The following is a 13,274-nucleotide window of genomic DNA, read 5'->3' on the forward strand; positions in this document are numbered from 1 at the left end:
ACCACAAGGACATCATGCGAAGTGAAATAAGCCAGTCACAAAAACCCAAATCCGTATTCCTCCGTTTATATGAGGTGCTTAGAGTGGTCAAAATCATAGAGACAGGGAGTAGAAGGATGGTTGCCAGAGGCAGGGGGTGTGGGGGATGGGGAGTTAGTGTTTCATGGAGACAGAATTTCAGTTCGACAAGGTGAAGAGTTATAGAGGTGGACACTAGCGATGGTTGCATAACATTATGAATGTACTTAATACCGCTGAACTGTGCATTTAAACATGGTTAAGATGGCAAATTTTATGTGTATTTTATCACAATTTTTTAATCACAATTTTAAAAATTGAAAAAGTACTTGGTTCAAGCCCCTATCCATACAATTAATTTCAGTCTCTGATGGGGTGGCCTCGGCTGCAAGTAGAAGGTCGGGGGTGGAGTTTTGGGGGAATGTGTTGGCCATGGCCCCCTGGTGGCCCCACACATGTCCACACAGGCCCCGCAGACAGAAGCTTGAACCACAGCTCGTCTGATTCTGGGGAAGAAGCTGTGGTCCTCCGGGACACCAGAGGGTGGGAGGACTGTGGGAGCCACCACGTGGCCATCTGCCCCTCCCCCACCTATGTACCCGGAAGCATCATGAGACTTTCCTGTCGCCTCCGTGTTCTGATGTGGTCTGAGGCCTCTGACCACCCCCCTCAGGAGAGAGCTGCAGGATATAAAAGCACTCAGCCGTAGTCTGGAGCAGGCTTCTCAGCTGCAGGGCACCCCACAACTCACCTTGCAGAACCCTGAACCCCTTTGGTTTCAAGGTCATCCTTTTTGATACATAGGACAAGAGCCTCAGGGAGCTGACACCTTTGGCTTATTCGCTTTCTCACTGTCTGTGTAAGTGATAAACCTTAAATCTGAAAGTGGCTCCTTGTGTCTTTACCAGCCCAATTACTCAGGCCTTGACCTTGGCCTGGCTCTGTCTCGTGTGCGAGTTTGACCCTGGCCCACGGTTTTGCCTCTCATCTTAACCAAGGCTGACTCAGAATTTATCACTTTTTTAAAAAGATTTTATCTATTTATTTGACACAGAGAGAGAGAGAGCACAAGCAGGGGGAGCAGCAGAAGGAGAAAGAGAAGCAGACTCCCCACTGAGCAGGGACCCTGATGCAGGGCTCCATCCCAGGACGCCGAGATCATGACCTGAGCCAAAGGCAGACGCTTCACCGAGTGAACCTCCCAGGCGCCCGAAAATTTACCACTTTTTCTTGCCACACACACGGCCGTAATGATGCCTGTGAGCCTGGGAAGGGTAACCAGTCCGCAGGTCTTCCGTAAATATTGACAACCGACTTATGCAATTAAGACGCAGGGACCGTACCTGGAAGGCTTCCATTTAAATGGTCATGTGAAAAGTTTATTCCTTGAAGAAATATTTTTATGTAGAAACATCTTATTTCCTGATGGAGGACAAATAAAGTGTGATGATATCATGGCTCTGGAGAAACGCCCGGAAGCTCTTTCCCAAGAACCCACTAGAAGGAGGTGAGAGAGTATATAACATAGGCCATGAGCGTGTGTGTGGAAATGTTCTGTCACAGCTGTGGTGGAGAGAGCACCATGGGGTTCTCGGAGTTGCTCCACACCATTGGCGGCATGGGGAACTTCCAGATCTTCCAGACTGCTCTCCTTCTGTTCCCTGCCGTCCTGATCGCCTGTCATAGCTTCCTGCAGAACTTCACAGCCATGACCCTAGGCCATCACTGCCGGCCGGCCAACTGGACCAACGGGTCTCATGTCCCGGGCGGTGTCGGCGAGGGCGACCTGCTGGGAGCCTTCATCCCGCTGGACAAGGACCAGAAGCCGGAGCCGTGCCTGAGGTTCTCTGAGCCCCACTGGCAGATCTCAAACCTCAATGACACCTCCGCTTTGAGCTTGGACACCGAGGCCTGCCTGGATGGGTGGGTGTATGACCGGAGTGTGGCCTCCTCGATCGTGTCCGAGGTGAGGTAAAGCTGCAGCTGAACGCTGGGTCTTCAGATGATTTTTTTGTTTTATTTTAATGGAGATATAACTTATTCTGTTAGATGCTCAAAGTAAGCGTGCGGCTGGATGGATTTTACAAATGTAAACGCCAGATCGAAATACAGGGTATGTCTAGAACCCCTGAAGGCTCCCTTGTAACCTTCTGCATCACTCCTCCCCCCCCCATTCCGAGTATAACCACCATTCAGACGTCTGTCACCATCACTTGGTCCCGCTTATGCTTGAGTTTTACACGAATGGAATCATAGAGTATGTGTTCTTCAGTGTCTTGGGATTTTTTTCATTCAATAGAGATTTTTAAGAGTCATCCATGTTGGTATATGCTTTGGGACTTGATATTTCTCAGTGCCGTGGAACATTCCATTGCACGAATATGCCACAGGGTATATGTCCGTTCTACCGATGAAACGCACCCGTGCTGTTTCCGGTTTGGGGCTCTTATGAATATCATAGTCACGCACCTTCTTGTACATGAATTGGGGTGGACACAGGTGTTCGTTTCTGCTGGGTGCACGCCCAGAGGTGGGACTGTAGGATCATAGAGTGGCCCCAGATTCTGCCCACCAGTTTTCTGTGTGTGTAAGATGTTCAGACATGTTTGGTTGCTCCGTCCCTCACACCCCCTCACTTGGTCTGATGGTTTTATTTTGCCCTCACTTAGCTATTTGCAAAGCAGTCAGAAGAATCAACATGACATCCATTTTCTTTGTTTCCTTTTTTTAAAGATTTTATGTATTTATTTGACAGAGAGCAAGAGAGCACAAGCAGGGGGAGGGGCAGAAGGAGAGGGAGAGGGAGAAGCAGGCTTCCCGCCGAGCAGGGAGCCCGATGCAGGGCTGGATCCCAGGACCCCGGGATCATGACCTGAGCTGAAGGCAGACGCTTAACTGACTGAGCCACCAGTCATGCCTGTTTTCTTGTTTTCCCCCAAATTTCTCAGACAGCTGAATGAAATGAGAGCAGAAAGAAGGAAAAAATGAAGCATTTCAAGTAAACTGGGTCTAGATTTGTCTTGGTCATCTTTTTTTAGGGTAGAGGTTTCCTAAGACTTGGGACCATGGGTTTTATAAAACATCTGGGATAATGTGCTTCATTCATCACGGTGACATTGATATAGAGGTTTGTGCCATTTAAAATAAAAGAGCCAGTGCTCATGACGTCAGCGTTATGGGCTTAAGGGCGAGCTGTGGGACTGTCAGCGTGTACGAGGTGACGAGGCAGCTCTTAGGATTCTCTGGAAGCCACATGGTGAGGCTGCACGAGCCACCTGCTGACACTTCTCTCTCTTTCCCCCAGTGGGACCTGGTGTGCGAGCACAAGTCACTGAAGTCCATCGCCCAGTCCATATACATGACGGGACAGCTGGTGGGAGCCATCGCCTTCGGCATCTTTTCTGACAGGTGAGGGGAGGAGGCCTGAGGAAGTTTCCAGAAGCTTCCAACTAGGCTAGAGTTCACGCTATCCCCACACTATCCTCAAAGTCTCAGGACTCCACTTGAGAAGACCCCCCATTTCCTTCTCCCCGCCAGACAGCCAGGGTGCCATCCAACACTTCAAACACAGGGGCCAGGGTAGAGCACTCACCCCTCCCTGCCCGGGTCCTGGACACCCCACTTTTCTAGAAGACAGTCCCTGGCCATGCACCCGATGTGGCTCCCTGTTTTGTTCTGCAGTGAATTGCAATCATGAATCTCAAATTACTCTCTGCTTGTCACGTGGCAGAACGCCTTCGTCGTGTGAAAGGTGATGAAGCTGGGTCCGTGGTCTCATTTCTGCCAACCACGATTTCCCCGCAGGGCTGCCTCCCCAGGTCGCTTCCCCAGGGAGCAGGAGCCCCGTGATGATCATTACTGTTGTGAACAGCTAGTTCTCCTGAGCGCTCTCGCACATCCTCCCAACAGTCCTGGGGAGCTGCTCCCATTTTACAGATGAAATGAGGCTTAGCGCCACTGGTCCTCTGGAAAACTGATTCCAGCTCGGACATTTAGTCAATGTTCTCGGAAGTGACGATTATGTTCCCGTGAGGAAGGAGCTCTGTGCTCGATGCCACATCTGGACAGATAATCCTGGTTAAAGCTGAACAGACCAGGGCACATTTCTGAGAAAGCCAGCCCTGGGTACCTTGAGCCTTTTATCTCTCGTGATTTTTGCCAGCCTGCTGGATGCGTACTCCCCCCACCCCACTGCGGCAGAAAGGATTTCAAGAGGACATCAGCGGAGCTGGGCTCTCCCCCTCTATGAAACCGTAGAAGATTCACTTAGCTCTTGGGCCATTTCTGTACAATTGAGGGGCTCTCCCAGTCACCCAGCGGCCCCAGTCGCCCCTGTGCTGGGATGCCCAGCCTTAAGCTTTGGGCAGGAGGGACTAGTAAAGCAAAGGCCTTGCTCATTGGAAAGGAGGCCACCTGGAAGCCCCAGGCTCTGTCCTCACCCCGACCCTACCCAGAGGTGAAAGGAGGAAACTAAGTCATCTCCATGGGGCTGGCAGGGAGCTCTTGCCTTAAAGGCCAGTCTCCAGTAACAAGGGGCCTGCAACCTGGCCAACTAGTATCTTGTATTCAGACAGCTGAGAGCCACAGGGCATCCAGGGTAGAGCTCCAGGTCCATAGCACCCACCTCTGGACAGAGCCCAGGTAGGGGGTGGGAATGACCTCCAGACTGTGTGAACCCACCTCTTCTCCTGATCCCTTTTGAGACATTCCCTTGGCTCCCCCTCTCCCATCCCTTCCCTCCCCCACCTCTCCCCTCCTCTCCAGTACAGCAGCAAACCCTGTTGGCTCCGTCATCATCATAGACCAGGACCCACCTCCTCCCTTCGCCACCCCCTAGGCTACCATTCTGGGAGCAGCCTCGTTCATCCTGCACCTGGCTGGCTGAACACCCTTTGAAGGAGCCACCCTGCTTCTTCCTACCCTTGACCCCTTCTGTTACCCTCAAATCGATGGGAAGAGTGATCTTGTTCGATACAGAACAGATCCTGGTCCTCTTCTGCTCAACCTTCCCTGGCTGCAGGTGTGGGCGCAAGACGGCACTGCAGAGCGGGACACTGCTAATGATCACCATGGGCACCAGCGCCGCCTTGGCGCCCAGCTTCCCCGCCTACTGCGTGCTCCGCTTCCTGAGCGGGATGGCGATGACCGGCATCATTATCACCAGCCTCTGCCTCAGTGAGTGTCCCTGCGGAGCCCCGGCTCCTCCACCCACCGCTGTGCGACCTGGGGCGGGGGGTGGGGGGCACTTCCGTTAACCTGCCTGGGCCTCAGTGAGTGTCCCTGCGGAGCCCCGGCTCCTCCACCCACCGCTGTGCGACCTGGGGCGGGGGGTGGGGGGCACTTCCGTTAACCTGCCTGGGCCTCAGTGTCCCCATCTGTAATATGGGTGATAATGATAGTACCTTCCTCCTCCCACACATACTTACAGAATGATCCCTGGCACCCACGAAGACCTCAAGAAACGTTAGCTATTTTAAGGTAGTGGCTTACGCACCCCAGGCTCAAATTCCCAGCCCCAGTGACATGTTCCTTGCGTGTGAAGGGGGAGCGGCTGCATAGGGGGTCTTACGAAGATCAAACGAGATGGCAGAAGTTGCTAGGGACCGTGTGTCCTGTGTGGCACCGAGCACGATCAGAGCCCACCCCTCAACTGGGTTCCTCCGGGGAAAGTTCCACAGGACCACTGCCTGCGGTCCCTGTCCCTGACTGACCCAGGCTGACCTCTGTCCCCAGCCCTGTGGAGCTGATTACCAGCAACGCCTAACTTGTCATCCCTAGCCATGGAGTGGACCCCGACGCACAGGCGGACGCTGGTCAATATCTACGCCATGTATATGATCACACTGGGCCAGGTGGTCCTCTCGGGCCTGGCCTACCTCATCCGGCAGTGGCGCTGGCTACAGGGCACCGTATCCGTCGCCTACGTGATCATTCTTCTGTATTCCTGGTACGTCAGCTCCCAGACGCACAGCGTACTGGGCACGCTTGCCTTGTCTGGTCTGTCTTCGTGGGAAGTGTTTGCTGACCTCAGAGCTCACTCCAGCTTGGGTCTGCGGAGATCTGACCTCCTTAAGGAGAGGAGGGAGGACCCTTGGTACATGAGGTGTCTTCATTTGATTTTTTTTTTCTCTCCATACCATCCTTGGTGAACAGTCCTGTGCCACTTGGCTTCTAAGTGGCTTCACATTTGACCCCGTACCAAATTCACACCTGAGCGAGCGTGAGGCCCCTCATAAGCCCCAGGCTCACTCGGGTCTATGCAATGCCTCATGAGGTCAGACTTGAAGATTTCTGGCCACTCCACTCAGCCAGTGAGAAGAGGTTTACCATATAAATCCAGAGCCACAGTGACAGTAAGAACTCTCACAAAAATGACAACGAGGGGCCACACTAGTGCCGCAAGAGACACTGGGAGTGTAGCATTAAGTGAGAAATGCAGGTAACAGAAGATGCGTCCAACTTGGGGATACTTTTGCAAAAACAAACACGTGCCTGCGTCTGTATCCTGTGATGTGACAAAAAGGAAAATGGGGGAAACAACCCCTAGCCCGTTCACAGTTGCTCTCCTTATTCCTCCCATTTTGCTTTTTGGGATTTTCTCTTGGATCTCCCTGTTTTCTAGTGGGCCAGCCCTTGACCTATGGTGATCAGGACAGTGAGCCCAGGACTTGTGTGTGTACCGTGGGTGGAGATCCCGTGGCACTTCCCGCCGGTCAGGGTTAGGGGTGGGCAGGAGGCTGGGCCCTGTCTGATCACGCCTCCAGATCACTCCTTCCCTCACCCCATTCCCTCTCACTATTAGGGGCCTGCCAGAATCAGCTTGTTGGCTCATCACCCACAACAAAATTGACAAGGCTGTGAAAAATCTGCAGACTGTGGCAAGATTAAATGGCAGAAAGGAGCAGGGGAGGAAACTCACTCCAGAGGTATGCGCAAAGGGAACCCACACACTACCTGAACCCTTCCTCCGGACCTGGTGGTAATTCTCAGGGAGGGCTTACGTTGGCCTGCCGAGGGTGAACAAAGAGGTAAGTTTCTACATCCAGAAGTAGTAGCTGTCACCATCAGATAACCAGAGGACCTGTGGGAAAATTGTCCTGTTACGCCCTTTCTCAGAAGCTACCGCAGGGTACATTCCACCAAAACAAGAATGTAAACCAGGGAATCCAGGAAATAGAAAATCCGAAATAGGAGAAAGGGAAAGAGGAAGGGAAAGAGTTGTATAGAGAACCTAGAGAACAATCAGTCTGTACTGAAGCAAAAGAATAGACATATGCCGGAGGCCTTTCGTGAAGAAAAAATTGATGCTGGTGGATTGTTTGTCATACTTAATCTTACTAGCAGGAGTTTTGTGTTCTATCGAAGAATTTGGGGGTAAATTTGTGCAAAGTACTTAAGAAATCAAGAATGTAAGCAAGCAGGGGCGCCTGGGTGGCGCAGTCGTTAAGCGTCTGCCTTCGGCTCAGGGCGTGATCCCGGAGTCCTAGGATCAAGCCCCACATCAGGCTCCTCCGCTATGAGCCTGCTTCTTCCTCTCCCACTCCCCCTGCTTGTGTTCCCTCTCTCGCTGGCTATCTCTCTGTTAAATAAATAAATAAAATCTTAAAAAAAAAAAAAAAGAATATAAGCAAGCAAATGCACAAAAGAGGCAATTAGTAACTCCAGGAAAATCAAAAAGTCATGTCACAGAAATATAATCAGAGTACACTACATGGTTCAACTCTGAATGAGATTTACATTGGGAGAATTACAGAAGGGAAGGTATAGGTCAGAGGTGGTAGAGTAAGAGGGTTAAATCCTCATTCTTTCTTAGTATAAATCAATCTAAAGTTGGAAAATTGAGCCATAGCAGTATAGCATTTTATCTGGAAATAGGAGATAAATATGAGAAGAAACACCTAGAAGAGTAGAAGGCAGTTGCTTCTGGAGAGTCAGAATTGGGAGTGGTGCTAGAGAAAGGGAAGTCAGGGACCTTTCTAACTATGAACATGAAGAAGCAAAATAATGGCTAAGATCCCAGGCTTGGGGCCGTTCACCTGGGTTTGACTCCCAGCTCTCCACGTATAGCTCTGCGATCTCTGGCGTTATTGAACCTTCTGAGCTTCAGCTTCCTCATCTGTAAAAAAGACAATAGAATCTCCCTTACATTAAATAAGTTAGCTCACATCCAGTACTTAGACCCCCATCTGGCACATAACAAGTCAGTAAATGACAGTCATTGTTGACCATCAGAAAAACTAGTTAAAAGGAGAAGTTGCTACCTAAGAGAACACACACCCAGAATGTGAAGCCCTCTATTTTTCCTTGGAGGTGTGTGTGAAGGAATTGGCCAATGCGGGAGGAATCAAGTAACTGTATGGCATCAGAAAGTGGAAGGACTAAGGGCCAGAGCCCTTCCTCCCGGCATCCCCACTCTGCTCTTTTCCTGCCAGGTGGTAAGGATCCACGTGCAGGAGGACACGGCCGCTGTGAAGGAGTCCCCATTCTTCCTAGATCTCTTCCGCACTCCGGGACTCTGCAGGACGACTTGCTGTATCGCCCTGGGATGGTGAGTGGGGCCCCAAAGAGTGACCCCGAGGCATTCACCTGAAACCTGCTCCTGAGTTGTCATGCCCTGTTGCCCCACTGGCTTGAAACAGAGATGCAGGTAACAGATCGTGGCTAAGCCATCTGAGAAGGTGGGGAAACCTGGCAAAGTCTGGAACCCGAGAGGATTTGGTTCTAGAATAGGGTCGCCTCCCATCCGTGGCCGAAAGGCTGGAGAGACTCCTTCCATTGAAAAGAAAGGCAAACCATGGGCCACCTCTGGAGTATGAAGTAAATTGCTGGCACCTTCTCTCTTCCAGGTTTTCTGCAGGCTTTTCCTTCTATGGGCTGGGTTTAGATGTGCAGAAATTTGGGTTCAACATCTACTGGACCCAAGTGGTGTTTTCAGTTGTGGATATACCCACGAAGCTGCTGACAGGCCTGAGTATGGGCTACTTTGGCCGCCGAATCACCACTGTCTCCCTGCTGCTGGTGGCCGGTTGCGTGATCCTTGTCACCGCATTTCTTCCTCAAGGTGAGGTTTTCTTCTGGGTCTCGTGAAAATTCTCTTCCGATATGAAGGACAGCATGGTCGGGTTTGATGATTCAGAGCAGACTAGAGAACCAGATGAACCTGTTTTTAAGTGGTTTCCAGTGATCGTGGACAAGTTGACTCACTTACCCTCAGCTGACCCTCAGAGTTGTTTAGGAAGAATAATTAAGTGGCCCTTTTTTGGGATGGACTGCATGCCAGGCCCTGCGCTAGCACTTCACATGGATCAACTCATCTGATCATCCCAAGAACTCCATGAAGTGCTTTTATAACTGAAGCATAAATAAATAAAGCACAGAGAGGTGAAGTGACTTGTCCAAGGTCACACAGCTAATAGGTGTTAACATTGGGGAAAACAACATGATGGCTTCATGGGTGTTTTTGTTATATCAACCTCTATAGTTTTCCATATGTTTGCAATAATTTTTTTAACAAATCATAAAAGATCATGTGTAAAAGTTCTCATCCTAGTGCCTGGCTCATGGCAAACGATGAATAAGTTTTAGTTGTCATCATATATGTACATTTATAAAGATATAAATTCAACCTTCTGGGATCTAGTAGCAAGGGATACTAACCTGAGATGGTCGTAGGAATCACAGAAATCTAGAATCCTGCAAGTGAGAGGTGTGTTGAAGACTGGCACATCTATCATTTTACTGATGAGAACACTCTGTCCGTGGGGCAGTCACCTCCCCGACTCCCCAGGACAGGGCTAATCTCAGCGTCCCTCCCTCCCCAAATCCCCCTTCCTCATCTGAAAATACCAACTTTGTTTGGTTGTTACTTATTCACAGCTATTTCTTTATTTTTTTTTTAAGATTCTATTTATTTATTTGACAGAGAGAGGCAGCCAAAGAGGGAACACATGCAGGGGGAGTGGGAGAGGGAGAAGCAGGCCTCCTGATGAGCAGGGAGCTCGATGCAGGGCTCGATCCCAGGACCCTGGGATCATGACCTGAGCCGAAGGTAGACGCTTCACCGACTGAGCCACCCAGGCACCCCATAGCTATTTTTTTTTTAGATTTTATTTATTTATTTGACAGAGATAGAGACAGCCAGCGAGAGAGGGAACACAAGCAGGGGGAGTGGGAGAGAAAGAAGCAGGCTCATAGCGGAGAAGCCTGATGTGGGGCTCGATCCCACAACGCCGGGATCACGCCCTGAGCCGAAGGCAGACGCTTAACCGCTGTGCCACCCAGGCGCCCCTCCCACAGCTATTTCTTGAGCACCTGCCTACCCTGGGCTCAGACCAGACCCAGGCTCAAGGAGCACAGAGGGCTCAGGGAGACAGACGGTACCCAATTGCTTCATTGTATCAATTGCATTTGGTATCTGCCTCCGAGATGTCTGGGGAGTCAGGGAATATACGGTGGGCTCCGTCCAGTGAACGGGGTCAGGGAAACCTCTTTGCCAAAGTAGCATTTGAGTTGAGATCTGAAGAAGGATGAGAAATAAGCGGGTGAATAGTGGGAGAAGAGCACGCTGAGGAGCGAGAACGCGAATGCAAAGGCCCTGAGGCAGGGAGGGGCTTGACACATTGAGCTGTCAGAACAGGTGATTGCATTGACATTTCATTAACTCCCTTTTGTCTACACCCCACCCTCTGCCTTCTCTCAGACATGAATACCTTTCAGATGATCCTCTGTTTATTAGGAAAAGGGAGCCTGGCCGGCTGTTTTACTTGTCTCTACCTCTTCACCATGGAGCTCTTCCCCACCGAAGTCAGGTAAGAAGATAGATCGGCGTCTCTGGGACCAAGAGGGCGGCCTCTGCCCCTCAGAGCTGGACCACTTGGGAAACCAGCCTCCATTCGGAAATGGTTTTGTGGTGTCACATCTCAAAGGAGCGGGTTCATGTCACTATTTTATCGTGATTTTGGTTATCATAGGACTTTGCTCTTGGAATAGTGACTGGAGCTTGGCAGGCACTCCATAAATGGTCTCATTTCTATAACTTGAGAAAAATGTAAATATCCTAGATAGTGGCAGGAAATCAAGGAGTTGAGGATGTCGAGTGCTGGAACCGTGCCTCGCACAGAACACGTGCCCAGCAAATGTTAGCTGTCAGTTTTTCCATTATTATTGTGGTTCCCAATAAGCATCCTGCAGGGCCACGTCTGAGATGAATGTTCCCTTCCCCGTGATGTGCCCCCACATGGCCCCTACCAAGATCTGGCCCTTTGCCACGCAGCCTTCTTATCTCTCATGGGCATGCAGGGTCCCAACCCTTCCTATGCTCTCTCTCACCGCAGGCAGATAGGGATGAGTGCCGGGATCTTCAGCACCCGCCTGGGCTCCCTCTTGTCCCCCCTGGTCTACATCCTAGGCAACCACAGCCCAGGGCTGCAGCCTGTGATGTTCGGCCTGGTCCCTCTCCTGGCGGCTGCAGCAGCCTCCTTCCTAGTGGAGACGAAGAACCAGCCATTGCTGAACACCATCCAGGAGACAGAGCAGAGGTAGGACCCTTCCTGCTCATCTCAGAAAGTCCTTGGAGCAGGGGGAATGGGTCTGCTGGGGTGCTTGCTGCCCTGATAGGAGTGGGGCACCCTCTGGGCCCATGTTGGGGCTCGGGGAGCTCCCACTGCCCCTGCCCCTCCATCTGTCAATGGAATAATGGCTTCAGGTGTATTAAACTTGGAGGGGACTGTCTGGAGCCTGTTGAAGCATTTGGAGGTAAGTCACGCGGGAGGCCATCTACAATGCTGCCAAATTCTCCTTTTATTAAATACATCATCACTTTATATGCGGAGGGGACCTGTCACCTGGCTAAAGTCCCTCCTCTCACCTATATCCTATGGCTGCAAAACCACGTGGTGGTGACCAAGTGAGGTCAGTCTGTTCTTCCAGAAGAATTTCAGCCATGCCTTCTCTTTTAGAAGGACAACGGTCATCTGACCTACGCACGGAACACTTCTTTGCGAGTGGTTTCCTTGTCTGTGGCTTGGCGGGTCTGGGCTGGGCTTGGGTGTGTCTGCAGGCTGGTGGGGCTCTGCTCCAGATGGGCTGGGCTGGCCTGGGGGCAGCTCTGCCTCTCCATTTCATCCTCCTTCTGAGACGAGCAGGCCCCTCCTTCTCAGGGCAGTGACAGAGACCCAAGAGCCCTTCCACCTAGGAAGCTCTCGCTTTTCTACTCAGAGCATGTTGTTCTATGCCTCTCCTTGCCCAGAGTGAAAATGGCTCGTGACAAGCAAAGAAACGTCAATGAAAATACCACCAAGAATGGATTGGTCTCACTTCTCCCAGAAAAGCCAAAAGTAGAATGCACAGTGTGATTTCCCTGGACCCACACTGAACGACCCCGCCTCTCTTCCCAACTTGCGGGCATTTTGAAATGTGAAGGGTCTTGCCAAGGAAATGCTGTGGCACCGCACTTGACCATCTAATGGAAAAAGCAAAGATAGTGCTGCGATCTGGAAATATTATAAGGTAGCTAAGTCATTTGACTTAGAAACCAACTGAGAAAAGACATGTATTGGACAATCAGGGACATCTGAATATGAAGAATGAGCCTTAAATAAATATGAAGGTATCTGCTGATTTTGCGAAGTGCCATTAGGTTATGTAAGCCAATGTCCCTTTTTAAAAAAGGAAAAAGATGTTAAGTGGAAATATTTAGGAAAGAAATGAAACATTGGGAATGTGCTTTAAAATACCAGAAACGTGCACAGAGTGAGTGCCAGGCTTGAAGCAGGGGTTCACTGTACGTCCTACTTTTGGATGTTTGGAAATTTTTATGATAGAAGTAGTTCTCAAGTCTAGCCGCTTTTTCTATGGTTAATCTAAAACGATGGCTTGATGGCTGACAACATCGCCCAGGCTGCCTCCCCAAGGGTTTTGTCTCCTCTGCGGTGGCTCTTGTCGGACCACGTAGCCCTTAGTAGCCACAGGTCAAGGCCACATCCCACACTGCCTGTGGACAACCCAGCCAGCCCTGCGGTGTGCAGCCCCGGGCCAGCTGCACCCACTGCCCAGATCACGGCACAGGTGCCTGAGACTGCGAAAGGCCAAGAACCGAGCAGAGCTCCCGACGGCCGGTGGTGGACAGGTGCGTCCAAGCTATGGATTGCAGCGCTGTCGACATAGCACCCTCGCTAGTCACTGATACTGCTCCTAAGTTTGGTAATGGTCCTTTTGATATATAAGGACACATGCGTGAGACCACGACCAGAAAGCCC

The 13,274-nt window shown here is 50.9% G+C and overlaps 1 protein-coding gene across 1 annotated transcript; it reads left to right on the forward strand.

The window, feature by feature from the left end:
- Nucleotides 1-993: 993 nt before the first annotated feature.
- On the forward strand, nucleotides 994-13,062 carry LOC123778381 (solute carrier family 22 member 20-like). The gene is made up of 10 exons (XM_087855020.1): nucleotides 994-1,984; nucleotides 3,323-3,426; nucleotides 5,039-5,193; nucleotides 5,797-5,965; nucleotides 6,821-6,944; nucleotides 8,451-8,566; nucleotides 8,865-9,079; nucleotides 10,718-10,826; nucleotides 11,352-11,555; nucleotides 12,266-13,062. The coding sequence occupies exons 1-10, from the start codon at nucleotides 1,550-1,552 to the stop codon at nucleotides 12,369-12,371; spliced, it is 1,737 nt and encodes a 578-aa protein (XP_087711146.1). The 5' UTR covers nucleotides 994-1,549; the 3' UTR covers nucleotides 12,372-13,062.
- The last annotated feature ends 212 nt before the right edge of the window (nucleotides 13,063-13,274 follow it).

This window comes from Ursus americanus, chromosome 24 (assembly GCF_024610735.1).
Source record: "Ursus americanus isolate L20-20 chromosome 24, mUrsAme1.1.p, whole genome shotgun sequence".
NCBI classification, from domain to species: Eukaryota; Metazoa; Chordata; class Mammalia; order Carnivora; family Ursidae; genus Ursus; species Ursus americanus.

Coding starts and splice junctions, on each gene's coding strand:
- LOC123778381 (XM_087855020.1), top strand. CDS start 1,550: ATGAGCGTGTGTGTGGAAATGTTCTGTCACAGCTGTGGTGGAGAGAGC. Junction 6,945..8,450: donor GGAGGAAACTCACTCCAGAG/GTATGCGCAAAG, acceptor TTTTCCTGCCAG/GTGGTAAGGATCCACGTGCA. Junction 10,827..11,351: donor CTCTTCCCCACCGAAGTCAG/GTAAGAAGATAG, acceptor CTCTCACCGCAG/GCAGATAGGGATGAGTGCCG.